Source organism: Zonotrichia leucophrys, chromosome 12 (genome assembly GCF_028769735.1).
Source record: "Zonotrichia leucophrys gambelii isolate GWCS_2022_RI chromosome 12, RI_Zleu_2.0, whole genome shotgun sequence".
NCBI lineage: Eukaryota > Metazoa > Chordata > Aves > Passeriformes > Passerellidae > Zonotrichia > Zonotrichia leucophrys.
Genome location: NC_088182.1, coordinates 12849912 through 12872453, shown reverse-complemented (window position 1 = coordinate 12872453; position 22542 = coordinate 12849912). Strand labels below are relative to the sequence as shown.

Here is a 22542-nt window from a genome sequence, read left to right as displayed (position 1 = left end):
AGTTTGTTTTTGCTGGAAGGATGATCTAACCCTTACCTTCTCCAGGCTTTCTCAACAGGGGATGGAGGCACAGGGTAGAGAGGAGCTCAGTGACAGAGGTGAAAAGAGGAAGGAAAAACATACACAAACACACAGAAAAGTGATAATTCTGGAGCTTTCCGCCAGGAAGCCCCGTGCCACTGCACAGCAACAAAAATAACCCAGGGGTTCCCTCTCTGCTCTGGCTCCCTGTGAGGAGCCACTTTAAAGCTTTTAGAACATTTGCAGAGTTTGAGAGAAATGTTTTTCGTTTAACTTCAGCTACTTCAGAAATGCCTGGGGCCTGAAGAAACATATTTTTGGATTGCTCCTAAAGAACAGGCTGAACTTTGAAGTTCGGGGAATTTTTTTCAGATCAGATGTTGAATTAATAAACACCAACATGACAAATCAGTCTGAGAACTGGGGAAAAAAATTAACAATCACTAAAAAAATCTTTTTGAATTAATTAATTGCAGCATATTGTTACTTACTCTAATATGTTGATGGGTCTGGCACTTCAAGTCCTGTAAGCCACGCTGCATATGTGTTTTGTATCCTAACTAAGCACTTTTGATATTATTGCCTATTTTTCCCTACAATATAAAAGGCATATCATCACCAGCACCAGCCTGGGTAAGAATGAGGTCATAACTAGTTTACTTATGGATGGTTTAAGAAATGCACACAACAATTCAAAGCAGCTGGAATCTAAAATATTGTGTACACAGCTTATTTATAACAGAAATTTCACCAATGCCACTGAATTTACCTTGCACTTTCTTGTTGATTGCAGTGTCCCATGTGACTTATTTTCCTTTCACTGTATTGCAAGAAACAGCTGGATAAGGAGCCCAGGAGTCCCTGGGAAGCCATGGGTCAGTCAGCTGCAAGCCACACACCAAATATTAATTGCAGCTATGTGGTCAGAGCCCTCTGCTAACACTGCAAATAGGAACAGGATTGTGCCAGCGTTGCCACATCCACATTTCTGTATTCTTGCCTCAATTTTCCTCATCCTATTTTCAGAAAGAAAACCATGATTCATTTCTAATAGGTGCCCTAGTAAATAATTAAAAAGTGATAATGTAAAACAACTTCCCTCTATAAACACTGGTAAACAACAGTTTGCTCACTGCTGCAGTTCCTCACCATCCCAGGCAGATGTAGAGAGGGAACTATTCAATATTCTTTACTGTAGATTTTAGGGTCACTTTTTTCAGGAATTGTGATTCAGCAGCAGACCAGAAGTGTACCTGCAGGGACCACTGGAGCAAGTTTGCTTCTCCAAGGATCATTTATTTATTAAAAAAAAAATTAATAAAACTCACCCTCTAAGATCCTAGTCTATTCTCATCAACACAAGCCACGTTAATTGCACCAGGATATTCCCACCATGGGATGGAGCTGAGAGAGGAGAGCTCTACTGATTTTCTGCCTGTGGACTCCTGGATCAGAATCAGCTCCCTGGCAAACACAGTCCCAGCCCTGAGCCTGCCCTGATGGACAGGGGGCTTTGATTAACACCACGAGTGCTGACCCAGAACATCAGTGCCTCAAGGAGGATTCCAGCAAACATCTGGTACCATTAAAGATCTACACCCTGAGAGGGCCAGGGCTGAGGGATTGCACAGTTCCTCTCCTTGGCTGGAACAGCACACAGATTTGAATGTTAGTGGAGCAACATTTAAGGAAATCGGCATCAGAATAAGGAATGAGGAATGTGAAGTTATTCATTTAGTGGTTTCTCTAATGCTTCTCCATTTAATATTTGCAAATTTAATATTTACACATGCAGATCTTACAAAAATTATGTTACAAGGAACAGCTTCTGTACTTCTTATAATAAACAACCAACCAAAAATACATGGTATGTATAGCAGGGGGTTACAGCTGGCATCCTATATTACTTCTTAGAGTCACTTATCTAAGATCTAGTATCTATAAAAAGCCTCTCTGTTTGCTATTTACACAGGTGTCCTGGAGCATTATATAATCATGTAGCAGATCAACATAGCCTTGGGATATCAAAGTATAATAAAAGTACATTAGGATCGTGATGCAGAGGGAAAGAGTTGGCTACCATTTGACACTGGTCTTTTATTCCTTCCACAAGTTCACCAGGGCATGAAGGATGGATGTCTTTAGTTCTTCATGAGAATAAGACAAAGGAAGCATATCTTTTTGTAATCTTGCTTGCCTAGATTTTTTAAAATGTACAGTCAAGCTGGCTCCTCACATAAATGTTTAAATTTTGCCACTCTTATTTATGCTCTGTGGTTCCACTAAACTTGGCAACAGATCTCCTACAGTAAGGTCCACAAGCCAGGGGTCTGGTAAGATCTCTACTTTCGAGAGTCAGACTTTAAAAAAGTAAAGCATAGGGACTTAAAGTATTCAAAATATACATCATCAAGGAAGACAACAAGACATGAGAGATGACAGAATCTACACAAGGCATAGATGTTTCCACATATTCTCTAACCACAGGAAGGATCAGAAAATATATTACAAATTAAAGCAGATTCTATGATTAATGAAAAATGCCCTCCAGGAAAGGCATCTACCATCCCTTAAAAAAAAAAAAAAAAGAAGAAAAAATAAAATCCTCCACAATGACTAATCTATCATTTCAGTCAGCCAGATCCTGAAGACAAGGTTTGAATTCAAACAAGGTAACAACAAAATCCACTAGAATGTAAGAACAAGGGATATATTAAATTCCTATTACATCTGGCTTCATTAGAGCTTATTCTGCTTTTAATCTGCTGTAATAAAGTCCTTAAGTTTGAGCAAAGATCTTAGACTTTGACATGCTCATATAGAAGTATACATTGCATGCAAATGACATGGCAAAGGCAGCACAAGTACATCAGACCTTGTTCTTACTATGAATGAATTATGTCCTCCATTCATGAAGTCCTACTCTCATTCTTTTCCAGAGCATCTGCTATGCAGGATCAACACTGGCTCTTTACAAAAGACAACATCAGGAGGAATAAACTTCCACCTCCCATTCCCTAGGCTGTGTACAGCTGCTGCTGATGCCAAGACATTGCAGCCTCACCCAGCATTTTTATCAGATATTCAGATTCACATATACATTAGAAGACAGTAGCAAAAAACCAAAAGAAATTAAAAATCCATTAATATATATAATTCAATGTAAATTGTCACACTTTTGCAAACTTTTTAGAAAATCTTATCACCTGTTTGCAAGTACAAGCATGTCATCATGTTTACTGAGGATTGCAGAGGTCATAAGGAACAAGCATTCCATATAATGCATATAACTACCAAGGAATTGCTCCCAGACTCCTGCCATTGGATTTTACCCATTTCAACACATATAAATCAACTGGCACTGTGGTTTAAATGTACATACTGCCCTTGACACCAGCAACCATTTCCCTGCTTGACAGCTATGCAACACCAACTCTTAAAGCATTTTTTTCTGCATCTTGCACTGCCATTTTTCTCCATAGTGCTTTTTGGAGCTGATTCTTAGGTGATGGTTTTACTTCTAGTTCTTTAAGTCCTCAAACTTCATTTATTTACAGGCCCTTTACTCACAAATGCATTATGCAAGATGAAAATATCAAGGGATTACTTTGATCCAAAAAACATCTATGCAGAAACACAGATATTCTCAATTTTATATGAATGGCAATCAGCACCAATGGAGACTGCTAACAAAGTCAATGCATTTGCACACCATAAATTGGTCTTTCCCCATTTTCTTCAAGTATTACTAGGTCACATCTCACTGAGTAGCAGCTTTCTTTTTCATGGTGTGACCCCTTTTGCCCAAAGAAAAGCACAAAAATACACCTGAACAGTATTTTATAGCATTAATGACCTCAACCTCCCAGCCTCAGGTAATGGCCAGTTCAGGTTTGCTCAGGGATTACCCTTCACTCCTCCAAGGCTGCTGATTTACAAAGCAAAGAGATACTTGAAAAGCACTAGCGCTATTTGCCTACTAAGCATTAGCTCTTCTGAGATCAACAGTCATGGAAAGTAAATCCCAGCCTATACTTGAGAAAAGCTATGTAAAATTGCAATTTTCTGTATGAAAAACAACAGGAAAACCTACCAGGAGATAGGCTTGCCTGAGTGGACAGAAAAAGAGGCAGAAAGCAGCAGCAGAAAACAGCAGCCAAGACTTTTAATCAGCTTTTAAGACTAACAGCTGCTGCACTCTGCTAACAACTGCCCAGGAGAAGCAGGAGGAAACCCTGAGGGATGGGTGGTTTCTGGAAGTGGCTCTTGCCATGGAACCTGTCACTGAGGTCTGGGGGTCATTGGAGGAATGGCACAGAAAGTGTCACCTTTTATTGTGGGAACCATATCCTCTGCCCAGGGTGTTCAAGAAAATTACTGAAAAAAACCAGACAAAAAAAACCCTCAACAAAGCAAAAAACCACCACTTTAAAAGAGATGGATGGTTGGTATGGAGTGCTTTATGAAAACAGAACAAAACCAAAAAAGAGCCGTGAGCCACGCTATGAACTCTAGTGTAGAGTTTGCATTTTTAAAATTCCTCGCAATGGATCTGGAATAAATCAGCAATGGGTCAAACCGGTTCAGAAAGTGTTTGAATAACTGCCCATGGAGTGGCCAGAGGTTCTCCGTCAGCAGAGTATTTTGACTGCTGCTGTTCAATTACCATTTGAGAAAGCAGGACTGCTGGGAAAGACAACACAAGGTAAACCAACACTGGCTACAAAAGCAATCAGTGCACCAATATCCACAGTGCACAGCCCGGCCCCAGAGACCTTCCCAAAGCAGCTTCACCTCGTGCTGCTCCGAGCCAGCAGCCTCCACACAGCCAAGGTAAGGGGCTGTCAACAAATCGGGGCAGCCCGAAATATCTCATTTTATCTCCATAATAGAAACTGTAATTGACAAATCATTATTTTACATTTATAAAATATATGATGAGGAACATACCACATGCATTCTAGACTTTCTGTCTGCACTGGAAATCAGCTGGGAAATTAGGAGGTATGGCGTAGAAACATCACTACGAATATACCGTATTACTGCTTTTGCAGCTGCAGCCCCAGAATTTGTTTCACAATAATTCAGTTACCCATGTTTAAACAACCAGCCAGCAGAAGAAAGGCTGATATATTTCATATGCATTCTCTTTGAGCAGGGGGGCCTTCACGTCTGGTCGAAAAATGTCAGGCTCATATGACACCACCAGAGTCAGGAGAGATGCCTAACCATAACTAAAAGCAGAATTTGGCCAACACAATTGGAAAATACCAGCAGAGTATATACAAATGCACACACGCAATCTCATATAAGAGCAGAGCATGAGACAGATTGGATTTTTTAATCACACCTTTAAAGAAAACAACATTTCATGTACAAACCTCTCACTGCACTCCTACGTGGATCCTTTATCCCACTGCAACATAAACAGACATACCAGAGTCTGGAGTAGGGAAGAAAGATTTTTCTTTTTTTTTTTTTTTTTTTTCCCATTGAGGATTTTAAACACAATTTAAAAAGCAAAAGAACAGATCTGGCCTGCCTTCCAAACTGACTTCAATAATAGATAAACAGTTTTAAGACTACCACAGTCAGCAAGTACATACATAAGCTTTACATTAATACACTTACCTATATTTTTAGGAGAGCTTCATTTTTCCTCGTTGTTCTTGGTTTCCTCCAGCATATAGTCCACAAGAAAAAAACTAGACATTTTTCCTGATTCACCAAAACCATGCTTTTACAACGAATAACCTAATGGTTTAAATATTATTCCTCAAAACTTCTTATCCAAAGGAAAGCAGCCTTTCTGTCAGCTTCCATACCAATTCCTACAAGTTTTGTATCATCTTTCTAAGGTCATTCTGTCAAACCAATCCTTCAGGAAGGAAGGATTTTAGCCTGCATCTTGCATGCAGTGCCTGACTTGAAGCTGCAGCTGCCATTCTCTTCTTCAAGTCTCTTATCTCTGATGCACTAATTGGTAAGACCTGAGGGCTTTGGTACTTTGCAAAAACAAAGTGGATCTCAGGACTGGCAAAGACATAACCAAACACAAACATTTGAAGTTATTACTAAAAAACCAAGATTCTGAAACAGCATTTTTAACAAAATGAAACAGATAAAATTTGGTGCAAATTAAAAACAACTCTCTTGTATCTGAGCCCATAATGACTATTTTGAATACACATTATTTACTGCTGGCAATAAAGAAGTTTTTTGGTAACTTTTCTGTTATTGGGAAAAGCTTGAATACAATCCAGTCAAAAAAAAATGCTGACTTTCCTAAATAGGGGCTGTGTTTTTGCAATAAAGAATACTGGTCAATATACAAGTGGAGGAAAACTGAACCAGATGTCAGTAATAGGACCACAGAACGTTGCATTTGCCCAGAATCGCTATTTTAAACACATGATGTTGGTCTACTGGTTTGTGGGATAATACATTCTTGGCAGCCAGAAAGAGTTTCGATATGTTAGAAGGTTATCCTTGAGCAAAAAAAAAAAAAAAAAAAAAAAAAAGAAAAAAGGAGGAGGAGAAATTAGGTAAAGAAAGGCCACTAATTCATCAAGTTACCTATAGCAAAAAAAATATCATTACTTAAGAAATCAGTTCAAAGACAAGCCAGTGGCAAAACAGAAAGCTTGAGATTCATATTAATTTTTGTTTTCTGTTTTACCTCCTTAATACGAATACTTCATTCATCCTTCATTGCACTTTGCCTTTCTGGCTTTTTTTAAAGGATTCTTCCCTTCATTTGTACTCAGTTTCTGGAGAGCTTCCACCTTGCAGCTGCACCAGGGTGGTCACAGCCATGTGGGGAAACCATCCCCACCCAGAGCACACAAATCCAGCACCGAGGGCTTTTCCTCTTGGAAACCTTCGCTCACCCCAGGTCCTGCTGCCCCAAACCCCTGCAGGCAGCCCTGCAAGCCATAAACACACAGGGAACAACCCAGCTCGCTGTCCACTGGAAATTTAGTAGTTGCCCATCTCTAAAATGCTGCCTAGCTCAGAGTCACAGTTTCTGAGTGGATTTTTTTGTGTGTTTTTTGGTTTTGGGGTTTTTCCTCCTTTTATCTGTAAGTCTTCTTAATAATGAAATAAAACTTCAAAATGTACTTTGTATGTTTGGCCAACAAACACATCCCTGTTTTACCATGTAATAAATTTAAAAATCAACTCTGCTCATTGTCTTAACAAACCCTTCTCTGAAAGATAATTAAAACCACTTCCCAATATACAACCAAAGTTTTATTTTTATAGTCTATCTTCAATTATGGCATAATCCTTTCTTTTTTTTTAACCAGTGAAATATACAAATCACACAAGACAGAAATATGTACATTAAATGTACAGAACAGAGGAAAGGACATAGAAGATTTACATATCTGAATGACAGGTAAAATATTTTACATTAAATAGGGTTTTAATAGCTAGGATCATGAGATTCAATTCTGCTCAGACAGAAGTCACTAAAAAGGAACATGAGGTGATTCAGCAAATGAAAAAAAAGATCATGGTTTTTGTACAATAAAAACCAAAGTGACATATTCAATGAATTAGTGCTTTATTTATTTCTCTTACTTTAAAGATATTCTTTTCAAACATCTGAAGATGAGGGGTAAATATGTCCTTGTACAATAAATTAAGAGCAATAAAGCGCCATTAAGAAGCTGATAAATGATCAAGATGAATTTAATGATACAGCTTAAAGGCTTGTGAAAGTCAAGGCTTTAGTACAACTAGGCTAAAGTGAAAAGTTTTCTTCACTTGGTACCTTCAAAACCATTTTCTTTAACTTGTAGGATGGGACTGAGTTGGAAAGTGGCATCTGAACCAAAGATGAAACTCTGTGTAGCTACACAGCATGGGGGGAACACGTACTGTTTGACAAATAACAATTCTCTGTTCAAAAACTGAAAAGCAAGGGCCGAATGCAGCACATTTTGGAGTTGGAAGGTGTCTCCTTTCAGCAATAATCAATAATGCCCTTAATGTGAGGGTGGAATAGAAGTGATCTCCAGACTGGTATCAATTCAAGTGCAGGGTGCTGCCTCTACCAACCACCCAAGGAAGTCCTGAAATTGGGAAGAGGCTTACTTCTTTGTGATTATCCTTAAAACTTCTGAATGCTACAAGTTCTTTAAAAAATAATAATTAAAAATAAAAACCCACCAAAAGCTTAGAATCAATCTAAACACCTGAAGAGATCTGAAAAAGAAAATAAGGGATGAACTACCCCTTTAATTTAGATGTTTTATTTTTTTCTAAATCATTAAAATATATATGTACAAAAAGCTTTGAAGTAGCAGACACCAGAGACCACAGCTCTCCCATATATAAGTAACTGCTCGAGTATAGTCTGAACAGTTGTATAGTGTATACCTGCAGTATATAATCTAAAGTATGTGTATTAAAGACATAGGATGATAAATTTGGTATTGCTGCAACGTTTCATTGAACTATAATAGTCAGTTAATGTTATTAAAATATGAAACTACTGCCTCCTTGAGTGAAAGCGTTCCCAAAATCTGCGAAAAAAATAAAAATCAGTCATTCCAAGAGCGGATATCTAATGATTTATTTTCTCACATAAAATTAGAGGAGTTATTTGTCAAGCTGTGTTTTGAAAGACAGCCAGCTCTTACACCATTTTAAGGCATTTTCAAATGTGGGGAACTCTCCCTTCCATGGGCTTTGCAGGCTGGGAAAGCAAAGCTGTGTGTGAGCATTGCCCAGCCCCAGTGCTGCGGGCAGCCGGCCCGGGGACGCGCTGCTGCGGCACACGAGACACCCGAACGTCACAATGGGCTGATGAGGCCAAGCTCTGCCTTGAAGAATATCTTTATTATTCACCAAGGCAGATTTTTTTTTTCTGGGTTTTTTTTCCTGTCTTGCTCGGTTCTGGAACCAGCCCCGGTGACTCGGGGATAGCGCAGTTGAAGCCTTTCTGATCCTTTGCTCTTTGCCCTTGTGATGAACATACCCCTTATTTACAGAGCCCTACATGCACTGAACAGCTTTATACACCCTACTCTAGGAACTCCTAGTGTCTGAACCTAAAAGTCATGGACAGCTCTGTGTGTTCTTCACATCCATAAGGATGGCTCTAACACCCCAAGCACATTACATGGTTGCTCTGTCTACTGCACGTGTATTACGTTCCATGGATCTAAATTAGGATATGTCGGCTTTTCCCCTCAAACTACTCTACTCTTCGTAAGAAAAGTCATTTTTTTTTTTAACTTTGTAAAATAAATATTCTCAGATTCTCCCCCATTATTGCCAAAAATATAAGCCTCACACAGTTCTGGGATGGACGCAGAGAGGGTTTCCAGGCACTTCTCTTTGCAACCTTTATATTTTTCTTTTTTCTTTCTTTTTTTCTTTTCCTTCCCCACCCTTTTTTTTTATTTTCTTTTTTTTTTTTTTATTTTTAATTTTCTTAAAAGAAGACGAAAACTCCTTGGACTCTATAAATAAAGTGGAGATAGTCCTGCTGAAAGGGAGAGGGGCCTGCACCCCTTTGCTGGCAGGCGGCTGCAGCTCCTCCCACCTCGTCCGTGCCCTATTTGCACACAAACTGGTCCACGATCTCTGTGCACAACTTGCATTTCACGTAGCAGCACCAGTGGAACTTGCAGTGGCAGCGCTCTCGCTGCACCGTCTTGAACTGGTCGTAGCCCCGGCCGCAGCACATGAGTTCACAGCCGTCCATGCCCTCCGAGGTCTTATTGCACAGGCGGCCCTGGGTGCCCAGGGAGCCCGTGCTCTCGTTGCGCACGCAGTAGTCGGGGCTGGGGTCGATGTACACCAGGTCGTGGATGGTGGGCGCGTTGAAGCGGCTGTTCACCTGCACCAGCTTGCCCCGGCTGTTGAGCTTCATGGCGGCGGCGCTGTCGTATTTCTCCTTCAGGGCGTCGCCCACCTTGCGGAAGTCGGCGAGCTGCAGCCAGCAGGTCTTGAGGCTGCACGAGCCGGAGACGCCGTGGCACTTACAGGCCACGTCAGCCAGGTTGTACACCGTCTGCAGAGTCGGGGAGAGAAGCAGGAACCATGATCAAAGCCCAGCACAGCTGTGGAGTGTTTATACCCCTCATCTCCTGCCCTCCGTCGCATTCCCACCAGCCCCTCCACAGTATTCTGCTTTGCACCCCCTCCCCTCCTCCTATTCAGTGAGAATGACGAGTCAGCTGACACACCCATGCACCCCCAGCACCCCAAAGAGCCAGGAGGAGGAGGAGGAGGAGGATGAGGAGGAAGAGGAGAGTCTCACCAGCCTCTCCCGACAGCAGAGACAGCCACAACAGCACACCCAGCCCAGACAGCAGCATCACTCAGGCTGCACTCAAATTTTAGGAATTTGCTCTCACGCCAGCAAAGGATTTTGCTGTTTCATTGAGAAATGTAAAACATCTCCTTATTTTCTATCTGAGTTACTGTCCCTATTGATCTCTGCTTGAGGCTGCAATTAGAGAAAAGAGTTAAGATTCCTCTTGCTCCTGGCTCAGCTGCAGCTGATTGTCTACTCTTGGCTCGGCATCCTCCTCCTATCCCAAATACTGCTCTGGAAGAGAGACTTCATCCAAGAAGAAACCCCCAAACACCTATGGGTGGGAGTCAGAGCTGCATAGCAATATCCTCTTTACAAAGCTTTGGCAGGGAAACCTCAGTCATTTGCCCTGTACAAATAAAATAAGAGTCAGTGTTGACACTGCCCCAAAAATCCTGGGGTCTGACACATTAGATGATACTGTAGACAGCTTCCACCCAGCAGTTACAGAGTCTTAACACTGCCAAATGGCACTGCACAGATGAGGCTGAGGAAGGAAAAAACTCCTCAAGTCTCCGTAAGCAACTGTGAAAGTGTCATTTTTCTTCTTCCTAATAGTAATTGGCCTGTCCATTGCTCTCAGACACTCTCCTCTTACATTTAAATACTATTAATTTTCAATTATCTTTCATCCTTCTTCACCTTAGAGCGCAAGTGCAAAGTCTCAGCTGACTATTGTTGGCACTTCAAGCTCTAGGAAAATAATGATTTTGGCTCTTCATATTCAGACTATTAAAAAAAAGTTTACACCCATTCATTTAAAGCATTTTTGAGATTAAAGAAACCATGAAGACATGTTCAACCACAGAAGGCCATGTTTTCTAATAGCAAAGAGAAGCTTTTCCCATACTCTTAAACCAGGCAAAGAAAAAAAGTCAGAACAATCTTGTGGCACAATTCCAGCCTGGGAAGCCCAGCACACCCCTCTTCCTTCCAACACACACTGTCCTGGTTGGAAATACCAACTAATAAAATTCTGTTCTACAGAGAACCCACAGCGAGCAGGGCATTTCTCATGAAACAATACAGAGGGAAACACAACACGCTTTGGTCCCAGCCTCCCCGTGAGGAAAGCAACAGGACTGTCAGACAACCAAAAGCAACACCAACCCATGCACTCCCCACCCACCCACCCACACCCCGTGTTTGCCGTTTTCTCATTTTGCGCGTCAAACCAAAGACAAGCCATGGTGGCTGCTCTGTGCCCTGCTGGACCACGTTTTCCCCAAAAAGAAGGGACAGGAGGAGCGTGGGGGGACATGCTGCGGCGCAGACACTCACCCTTCTGCCGGCCTCGTTGTTGTGCAGGTTCATCATGATGCGCGCGCTCTCGTAGGAGCCTCGCTGGTAAACGCGCTCGCGCTCGCGCGCGTCCACGAACTCCTTGGCGAAGCGGTAGCCGTACTCGATGTTGTCGCCGCAGCCGCCCCACAGCCAGTCCCGGGGCAGGTCCTTGGGCCGCGCGGCGCGGCTGCAGCCGCACGAGGACAGCTCGCCCTCCCGGCACGCGCGGCTCATGGCGTTGACCACGCCGGCCGCGCTCACCGCGTAGGTGAACGCCGTCTCCCGGCTGCCTGCACGGAGACACAAGCGGGGTTAGGGCACAGCCACCACTCCCTCCCCTGTGAGTATCCCCTGATGGGCCGGCAGGACCAAGGCTCTCCAGAGCCACCAAGTTCACGCACACAGTAAAAAGCAGAGTAACCTGAACCACGCTGCCCAAAACATCCTCACTCTGAAAGAGCCAAGCCAAGCCAAGCCAAGCCAAGCCAAGCCATGTGAGCACACACAGTTTGTCAAGAGCAGAAATCACTTCTCTTTCATGCTGGTGAGCACCTGGATGAAAGTGCAGAGTGGAGGTGGGTCAGGGCCATGAGGCCAGCGGGAACAAAGCAGCCATGCCTGCGTGTGAGGGGAGGGAAGGGTAACAGGCTCCCTGTCCTTCAGAAGAAAGAGATGTTAAATACAACTTTTAAAAGTCTGGTTCTTAAATTACTACTTTTCAAACGTGATTGATGCACTTCACCCACTTATTCCAATTTATTTAAAGTTCAAGCAATTTATGAAGTGTCCCAGTATCAAAAGAAACGCGCAGCAGAATAACGCACAACTTTTCACCCTACACATTAGCCAGACACTTCTGGAGGAGACTATTTAAAACTAACAACAACCTGTGCTGGTTATTATCCACCACTTCAGCTCTTGTGAATATGGCAAGGGAGCCCATGGACAATCATTTTTACAAATTACAGGGAAGAAAAAACCCTTGGCACAAGGTGGCCTTGAAGGTTTTCTCCTGCATCTGGTGCCCTTAAATGGAAATGGAAAACCTCAAGTTTCCAGCTTTCGTTAAGAAAAAGTTACAATACCCATAATGTAAGACATGGCCACATACCATCCTATTGACAGTATCAGATCCCACCTCATTAAGTGTCTGACTTCCCCAATCACTTTTCCAAGGGTGCCACAAGTTCTGAGTACAACTAGCAGACCTTGCAGATAGACAAACACAAAACTTGCACCAGAGAGCAACACTTGAAGTTTGTTTTTCTCCTTAAGAGACAGCATCCCAATGGGTCGTTTCCAAGAAAGATTCTTGGAATGACTAAGAATAGACTAAATATTTTTTTTTTCTGTTTATATGATTTAAGTTTTATTCCTAATCTTTAGTCTAATCAATAGATCAAGCTAGTTTTTAGTCTTGGTTTTACGTGATTTTACTTAGGGAACATCATGACCTTTAAAAACTAGGATGTTAAGAGGCTGTGTTTTGGGCAAATCATATATATTTACACAGCAACATTTTAGGCAGAATCTCTTTGTACAAGATGTATCATGACAGGTCAAATCTAATAGGAGCTTTCAAGCACTTCTGAAACATAAATAATTTGAAGTCTGGTTCATATTTAACATCAAGATGACACCATGATCAGAGCAGCTTTGTTAATACAACAGCTGTCATCCACTGGATTGATTTTAGTACTAGATGCTGGGTTTAAATGGGAAAAATCAGAAATATTATGTTAGGAAAGATGAGACTTAAGAAAGATCAGAAGCACTTTGCTACCTTACAATCAATGGTCTACACTCACAGACACCTGCTCTTGGAAGTATCTACAAGAATTGTGGGTATAAAGGGTTACAGGAGTAGCATTTTCAGTTAAAAAAACATTGGCTTTATGTGGTGACTTAAGCCTTGCATCTACTGCAAACTATAGCAGGGGGAACCTCATACAGATTTTAATGTTCCCCTTTGCTCTGTAACACACATTTTTGGATTAATTCCTTAAGCAAAATTTCCACTATATTGAGAGGAAAGAAACGTGGTCTGCTTTGGACCACAGGACTCGCCTCTTCCATTCCATTTTTGTTCTTTTGCATGTTTAGTTAACTCATGCTTTCTCATGGTTAACTCTGCCCCTTATTGTGGGATTTAAACTCATAAAGCTGACTATTTTTGACTCGTTTTCATTATTAACCTGGAACAAATTTTAAAGAACTTACTCTCAGTGGGAAGGAGAAGGAAAGGCTTGGGTACAGGAAGGAGAGTTGCCCTGCAAGTTCCCTCCTTGAGCATTTAGGCAAATTATAAAATAGCATCAGCTGCTGAAGTGCACTTCAAGCCAACACTGCCTCAAGCCATCGACCCCAGGAACACATTAAGAGTGATGGCTCCACACGGATGAGTTACTCTGAGTTTTCTTTTTTTCCCTTCTTTTTTCAGTCTTTAGGCACAACTGTGCTTTCCTTCACTGTCAAACATATCTGTCTTTTCCCACAGTCCAGGATTTCTCTCTATTGTAGCCATGGCAAGCAAACACACATTCCAAACACGTTCGAGTCCCCTCTCTCCCATATATATAAAACATAGAAATGGAACTGTTCAATATACACACACTGTAGGAAGCCACCCACAGAGCAGGGCGCTGAGCTTTACACTCCATCTGAATAAGTCTGCAAGAACAGAACCTTTTTTTTTTTATACCTGAACATAAGATACAAAATGTTCTTTGTCTTGCATTTTAAAAGCATTCAACATCAGGCTGAAGGCAGAATAAGCTGGACCCCAACCACACGGAGCTGTAGGGGGAGGATCCAGTGATTTTGTTTCCTGTTAGCACTTAGCAAAGCCCATGTGCAGCCTGCACAGGGCTGGGCACAAAGCCGGGAGATGGCAGCGAGCACCGTGGCCTGACCTGGGAACCAGCACCCGAGGAGAGCAGAGCAGAACACGGGCCCTAAAACTTTACAGTTCAATAAGCCACAGAGCAAGTTTCCAAACCCAAGGGCAGGTTTATTTGTACAGCTTTAGCTAACTGCAGGGTAAATCCTGGAAGAAAGACTGTCCATTGACACACGGGGCCGTGGCTGTGCCGTGCCCGGGAACTCTCTGGGGCGCAACCAAGGGCACGAGGCAAAACCTCCCACACAATGGGCACTCAGAGCCTGCACCCTGCACTGCTGGCAGCAAGGGCATCTGACAGACCCTCACACAGCCCGTGGCAGGCTGAAACCAATGGGACCAGGCTCTGAAAGTGCCCACTCTTCCCTCCACACAGAGGAACACCAACTGGTCATTACTGAGGGTCAGCACGAAATACTACAGCTGCTACACCTCCTTCTTGCTCTCACTGAACACACTCTTCATGCTCTCACTCCTGAATATGGCTATTAACCCTGCTTCCATCTGCAATTAGAATAAGTGGCTTAATTACATGATGAATTGCTGTGTAGACATCAGCTAATACAGTCATATCCAGCAAAAGGGTGCGGCAAAGTTATTTAACTTGAAAGGAGCCACCTTTAAATAGATCTGTCATACTTGGGGAGGGCAGAAATATCGATTCCAGAGACAGACACCACAAATCACAGGCCCCATCCTGTGCACTCCTTCACACCAACAGTCCCCCTGAGCTAATTTTCACTTGCTTGGATAATAAATAAGGGCTGAAGGATGAAGGCCTAAATTTTAAACAGATTAATTTTCTGACATTTTTTAGATTACTAGAACAGAGAGGTGTACAGAAGAAGCTTGCTTTCATGTTTTTAGACTTTTGCTTGGGTAAGGTAAAAAAACCCCAAACTCTATGGAGGGTTAACACTGTGCTTTATAAAGCCTAGGGAAGGTTGTTTATCTAAAATCAAATGTTCCAATTCGGTACTTCCATGCAATAGATTTTTTTCTATTTGTCTGACAATCTCCAAATAAAAACGTCTTTTAACAAAAACTGAGACCAAATGTGAATTGATGCATTCCTTCAACTTTAACTGGAGTCAGCCCATTTACAGACAAACCCAGACTGAAACCAATTTTAAAACTTTTTCTTTTTCTAAAGCAGGACAGAAAAACACTGCCATAAAAGCTTTGCTTTACAACCCCAACTAAAAAGCAGTGCTGCATTTGCCAGTGTACTGCTCACTACTTAAAGCATCACAAGTGTCACCCAGAAAAGTAGGCGTTTTTCAGTTGATTACACAAAATCAGCAATCTGCCTTGAGAAAGCCAGAGGAAGGTTTCACCATGGACCCCTTCAACAGCACTGGTTACAATTTTGCCAAGGACTTTAAAATACTATGAGGTCCTCAAATGCTTATAAAGTCAGGCAGCACATGAGCACTGGAGAAGGCCATTTCAGAGAGGATCTGACAGGGGAAAGGTTGGGCGTCCACCAAATTGTGGTAAGATTTAAACAAGAATCTGTCCTTCACCATGGACATGATTCCATCAAATGTCAGTTACAAGGAGAATCACACATTTTACCATGATAGAACTCATCTCATGAAAATTACCCTGCTTCAGTAATTTAAAAATAAATCTGTTTTCCTAAAAAAGAGAGAAAAAAACCACTGTATCTGGAAATAAGCAAGGAGGAATTGCCTATAAACACTAATCGACAGAGCAGCAATTTTCAGTTAACCTCTAGACCAAGAGCGATTTATTATCCAGCTGCTAACTTTGGAACTAGACATGGACATCTTTAATTTTACAAGACGCTGCTGGTTTTAATTCTTGTAGGTTGCCTTCGTTTTGTCTCAGGTTCTCTAAAAAAGAGATTTCAGGGCCTCATTTTCCTCTCTCCCCTATTCCCATATGCAAATATATATTCCTACTTTGTTTTCCAAGACATATGGCTGGACAGTGGTGGGAAATCACCTCCAGCTAAAAATAATCCAGCTCCTTTGCCAACTTTTAGAAACACTTGATTGTATACAGTACTCAGTAAGAACCTGGCAAGAGATTCAAGTGCAGAACAGTGTGTGCCATACATATCCTCAGACAAGAGTTTAATCATAAAGACGTTGCTTCCTACCTATCTGCATGACTCTGCCAAAAACAGAGTTGTTGTCCACAGTGCTGCAGTTCCATCTTCTGTGTCTGAATTGATACTGGCACTCCTTAATGCCCGTCTTTGCACCCTCTCCAATGAACTGCATATGGTCCTGATACAACTGGCAGAGCTTCTTCTGTCCTTGGGAAAGCCCTGCTAGCTGGCTGCACAGGGGCTGGGCTCCTATAATGTACACCTCTGACATCTGAACAGGGTTCATGGGGTTCATGGGGTTCATCCCTAAAGACCTGCACAAAGAAAGAGTTGCATTAATAAACAGAAGACTTCAAAATAAAATAAAGCAATTCTTTAAAAATCTATAAATCCCAGACACATATCTTATACATGAGTATACAACTCCTGTTTTTGTTAACAAGTGAGGAAAACCCCAGACACCTAAATAAGTTTTGTTTTAAGAAAAGAAGTTTCCACCCATGTGGTTATCACCATACATTAGAGACTGAAGTACGACACAGACTTGGAAGACTTGCATCTAGGCAGTCTTTTACCAGCTTAAATTGACACAGTAAAAAAACCAGAAGCCCCAAACAACTGCAAGGCCAGAAAAATAAATAAAGCAAAAATGAAAAAAGCTCTCCAAATCCCAATTTATCTTAACACATATTTTATACTTAAGTGTGGGTTTTTCAGTCTGATCTCTTAAAAACAAATAGGGAAACCTTTAGCAAGCCAGAAGTAGAAACTTGCTACAGACTAGTCTAGCTTCTTCCAAACGACAACACAGAAACATACAGGCAAGTATATTCATTCTAAACAAAATCAACTTTGCTTTCTTAATTCTTAAAGTGCTCTTCACATGATACATTTCAATTAAAAAGTAGCTATTAATCCAAAAGGCATCACTGGAAAAAGCAGAGAAACACCTATTTCAAGAACTCTCAACATTGTACACTATACAGATAATTTGCCAAAGCAGGAATTTAAACATACTCCTTTGTAACAAAATATATTTGTAAACATTTCAGTTACAGAAAACTTCAAACTGAAACTTTAACTTTTTCCTTGCAAATCAGCATTTTCTCTTGTACATGCAAACCATCTAACGTAAGGGAGTTGAAACATCTCTTTTAAAAGAAAAACAATTATAGTGATTTAAAGATGATAAAATTAATAGAGAATCCACCAGAAAACATTCTAAAAACTATATTTTACGAGACGAGATGTCGCACATTTACCCTCACTCGACAGACCCGTTCTACTCAACATATTCCAACCAGACCTTCTCCCCTGCTGCCTCGCTCCGGCCGCACTCCCGCAGAAACAAAGTACAGAAGAAGCACAGAGACATTGAAGCAAGCAAATCTTGACACCCCCTTCCAAAAGCAAGTCGATACGAGATGCTTACCACCAAGAGCTGGCTTCTATTACAACCTGGGTAAAAGAGGAGAAAACGGCCAGAGCCACTACGAGGTACTGAGAAGCCATTGTACTGCCAACTGTCCCCACAGCACCTCCGTGGATTAATACTGCACTGGATTTCTGGAGGGGGGAGAAAAAGGATCAGATTGTTTATTGCTTCTCAGACCATTTTCGAGCATTCAAGTTTAAACAACGGAAGTCTCCGGGCCCCTTTTAACTTGACTCTGCCTCGCCGGCCCTTCTCCGCGCCGAGGCTCTGGTGCCAGACACAGGCGCAGCTCCCGCGGCACCGGGCAGAGCCCACCCCGCAGCCCCCACCCCCGGACACCGCCTTCCCGGGGCGCCCGCCCGTCCCTGCGCCCCGGCCCCGCCGCTCGCACCCCGCCCCGGCACGGCCCGGACACCGGAGCCGGCCCCGCTGCCCCGGGGCGCAGCGACCCGCGGGCATTACCCCATCGCTGCCCATCGCGCCGGGGACACGGAAGGCTCACGGCTGGCTAAAGGCGGCCGCAGGTTCGCACAGCGAGCCCGACAGGGAGCGCGGCCGGTGCCTCGAGGGGTCGGTTCCGCGGGGGCCCGAGGGCTCCCGCCCCGCGATGATGCGGCCGCTCCTTGCCCTGCTCCGTCGGCCCCTAAAACATCGCGGCGCAGCCTCGGGGCTCCCGCCCGCCGCGACCGCCGAGCTCCGCGCTGGCACCGCGGGCACTGCCCCGACGGCAGCCCCGGGGCCGCTACCGGGCCGGGGAGGTACCAGGAGCGACAAGGGGCAGCTCCGCGTCCCGACCCGGACCCTGCAACAACCGGGCTGCCGTCCTGGAAGTCAAAGGCTTCCCCCGACAGGTCCCGCGATCACCGTCTGGTCCTCACACGGGACTCTCTCACTCTCTCCCTAGAGCCATTCCTGGGGTTGATTTCCCCTCCCCTCGGAAGGAAAAAAAAAAAAAGAAGAAAAAAAAAAGGACATTTCGACACTTGGGGGCTCCCTATTCCCTATTCATTCTCCAAAGGCCCTTAACGCTGAATTGAAGGTGTTCTTAATTCTAATTTATTTCTGTTTGCCAACGGCCGGGAGGAGCGGAGCGCTGGCAGCGGGGCGGACACGGAACCTGCCCGGGCACACGCGGGGGAGCTGCGGCATCGAGGGGACCCCCACGGGCCGCTCCCCGACACCGCTCGGGGGCCGCAGCCCTGGGGCGAAGCCTCCCCGCGCCGTGCGGGTTAAACATCCATCCCCTGCCGCGGGAGATGAGCCCCCCAGGTCCCCGCTGCTGGGGGTGGGTAATGGGGGCCGGTCTCCCGCAGCAGAAAGAGCCCGCCCGTCCCACGGGGGCTCGGTCCCGGCAAAGGTGCGAACGCCGAGAGCGTGCTGAGCGAGGGACGAGGCGAAGCGAGGAGTGCGCGGGGCAAGCCGCGACACCCGACAGCGCGCAACGCGCCGGGCTCTTTTCATCGTGTTACTTCTTGAAACAATGACAGTCACAAAGGAACGCCACCAAAGTGCCCGAGCCCAGCCCGAAGGAGGTCGGAGACGCCGGTGCCCCTGCGGGACGCCGACAGCTGTGCATCAGCCCGGCCCAGCAGCCAGCCCGGGCACGCCGAGCTGCCGGTGGGGCAGAGCCGGGAGCGGAGCGGGGCAGAGCCGGGAGCGGGGCGCTGTCCCCGCTGCAGGACGCGGCCGGCAGGGTCCAAGCGCTCTGTCCCCACAAGGCCCGGGTGCCCCCGAGCTCGGAGCCCCCGGGCCGGCGGTGGCGGCTCGCTCCCAACAGGGGGCGGCCTCGCTCGGCGGCTCTGCCCTTCCGACGGCACGGCCGCGCCGCTGCCATCGCCCCCTGCGCTGCGCGCACCGCGCCGGGCTGCGAGGCTGCGGGGACACCTGCGCCCGGGCCGCGGACAGCTCGGCCCTGCCAGCCCGGCCCTTCCGCACGCAGCAGCTGACAAGGTACCACCAGAAACAACACACACAAAAAGCCCACAGTAAAAAAAAAAAAAAAAAAAAGAAAAAAGAAAAGAAAAAAAAAAGGCAGACTGCCCAGCAGCACGGAGCACTGGAGATGGGGAGTGTGAGGCACCGCGCTCAACTTTGTAGGGCCGCGGAGATTGGGTTTTGGTATTTAACGCACCCCATGCGGAGCCCGCGCTCCTTGCCGAGATGAAAAGAGAGGCTTTTACAGATCCTGCACCGCGGGATCGCCTCTGATCCTGTTTTACACGGGGTGTCTGGAAAGCCTGCGAAGGCATCTGGTTTTCTAGGAGCACTACCAGCGGGCAGGCGGCATCCAGAGCCCGGCTCCGGGGGGCTGTAAACCGCGGGAGGCGCAGCGGCTCCGCGGGGACCCCCCGGCCGCCCCCTGCTCCCCGCTGCGCCTTCACAGCCATTTGGAGGAGCCAGAGCACGTCTCACGTTTGCAGGGAAAGGCACGGGTCGGGTCCCGGCCCAGCTCTCCCCAGCGGAGGCGCAGAGGGGCTGTTTTCCCGGGGGTGAAGGCACATCGTGTCCTTCCCTCGGCGCCCGGGGACAGCCTCGCTCCTCGGCCCCGCTGAACTCCCCGTGACCCTCCGAGCGCAGCCCATTTACCATACAATTGACAATTAAAAACAAACAAACAACAAAAAGCCAACAGCCTTTCCAACATGGAGTCCTCGCAGCGCCAAGGGGACCCCGAGGAGCCGCGCTCCTCCGCGCTGACCCAGGCGGGACCCGCTGCAGATGCAGAGTGATAATCTCCAGAAACTGAGAATAAAATTAAATGGGGGGGGGGGAAGGGGGGGCTGACTCCGGGTCCTCCGCTGGCCCCCAGCCAGTTCTCCTTAAAGGTACAGGCCACCATTAGCGCCGACGTTGGGCTCCTCCATAGCGATCCTCCTCGGGAAACTTTGGGAAGTTTGGAAAGATGTCTTTAAACTCGCGTTAGGAGCCGCTGCCAGAAAGATGCACCGGGACGCGGCGGGCAGAGCGAGCCCAGCAAGTGTCCCTGCGGCGGGCAGCCTCTCTCTTCGGGGGGAAATTTAAAAAGAGAAGGGAAGGAAGCAGAAAATACAAGAGCTTTTCCCAAGTGGGGAGCAGAACTCTCCGCGGTGGGTGAGAGCGGAGAGGCAGCAGCACCCGGCGCTGGCCGAGGAGGGCAGGAGAGGCCGCCCCGCACCTCGCCGAGCGCAGCCCACCCTGCGCGCCCGCGGCCCCTGCGGCGCGGAGCCCCCGCGGACTCACCTCCATCGCGCGGGATCACCGAGAGGGAGCAGCCAAGTAATCCAAGCGGAGCGGGAGGAGAAACGGCGAGACGAAAGTAAAATCCTGGCTCGCAGGAGCCGAGCGGTATCGTCCCGAGCCGCGGCCGGGGGAGCGCGGGGGCCCGCGGAGCTGGCGGGGGGCGGCGGGCGAGCGGCCGCCCTGTCCGGCGCAAACCGAGCGTGTCCGACTGCGGAGCGGGGCACCAGTGCAGCCTTCTTTCCAAGGTCCATCAGCAATCGCAGTAATTAGGGCTTTCCACCAGCAGAAGAAGAAGGAGGTAAAAAAAAAAAAAAAAAGCCAAAAAAAAAAAGCCAAAAAAAAAAAAAGCCAACCCAACACACGCACACAGCGCCCGTGGGCGTGATTGTGCGGAAGCAAATAAAAATCTTCACAAGCGGCAGCGAAAGCGCCGCGGGCGACGATCCGTCCCACCAGCCCAGGTGGTGCCGCCGCGGGGCTCCCCGCGCTCCCACCCGGCTCCGCCGGCGCTCGGGCCGCCGACCGCCCCCTCCGCACGGCGCGGACCGGCCCGCGAGAGGGGGACGATGGAGCCGAGCGGGCGCAGGGCTCCCCCCTGCCCGCCCCCCTTCACTTGCTTAAAGGCTGGGCGGTGCAGAGCCGGGGGTCCGCCGCTGCAGAGCCATCCCGGGGCCGGCTCCCTCCATTTTACACTGAGAAGAAAAAGCCCAAACAGAAAAAGAAGTTTCTGCACAAGCGGGAAGGGGGAGGGGGGCTGTGCACGCGTTTGCCTGTCTTACGGGGCGACTGATCCTGCAAGGCGAGCAGGGGCAGGGGGAGGGGAGCAGTCCGGGCTTCAGGAGCTGCGGCTCCCCCAATCCATCGGTGCCAGAGGCGCCCAGCGCCGGGGAGCGGGATACGCGGGAGAAGCGCCGGGAGAGCAAGCCGGGGCAGGCGGCGTCGCGGCAGCCGACCCTTCCTCCGTGGGGCTCTGCCCCGCCGCTGCAGCCGGCCCCGCTCCCCCCGCGTCTCTCCCTCGCTCCTCTTCACCCCGCTGCTTAAAACTGCGAAAGAGGAAAAAAAAAAAAAAAAAAAAAAAAAAAAGAAGGAAAAGAAAAAAAAAAGTTAAGAGAGCCAACGGCAGCTGGAAAACTTTCTCGGCAGCGCATGCGCCCAGGGCCGGCCTATTGCAGACGGGGCTGGATTTTAAAGCTGTACGGCAGCGAGCGGGACCCCGCCGGCCCCGGGGCGGGGAGCGCCCCCCGTGCGAGTGCCCGGCCCGGCTCCGC

At 46.4% G+C, this 22542-nt stretch overlaps 1 protein-coding gene across 4 annotated transcripts; it reads right to left on the bottom strand.

Moving 5' to 3' along the window:
• Window positions 1-7301: 7301 nt before the first annotated feature.
• WNT5A (Wnt family member 5A) lies at window positions 7302-22303 on the bottom strand. Of its 4 annotated transcripts, XM_064724146.1 has the most exons (6): window positions 22054-22303; window positions 21275-21546; window positions 18053-18186; window positions 16669-16934; window positions 11639-11931; window positions 7302-10051 (listed from the first exon to the last, which is right to left on the bottom strand). In XM_064724146.1, exons 2-6 carry the CDS (start codon window positions 21278-21280, stop codon window positions 9593-9595), a joined length of 1158 nt encoding a protein of 385 aa, XP_064580216.1. In that variant the 5' UTR covers window positions 21281-21546; window positions 22054-22303; the 3' UTR covers window positions 7302-9592. The 4 variants fall into 4 exon arrangements, with proteins under 4 accessions (XP_064580216.1, XP_064580218.1, XP_064580215.1 ...); XM_064724148.1 differs by lacking the exons at window positions 21275-21546; window positions 22054-22303 and adding an exon at window positions 18934-18952; XM_064724145.1 differs by lacking the exons at window positions 21275-21546; window positions 22054-22303 and adding an exon at window positions 18518-18911.
• Window positions 22304-22542: the final 239 nt, after the last annotated feature.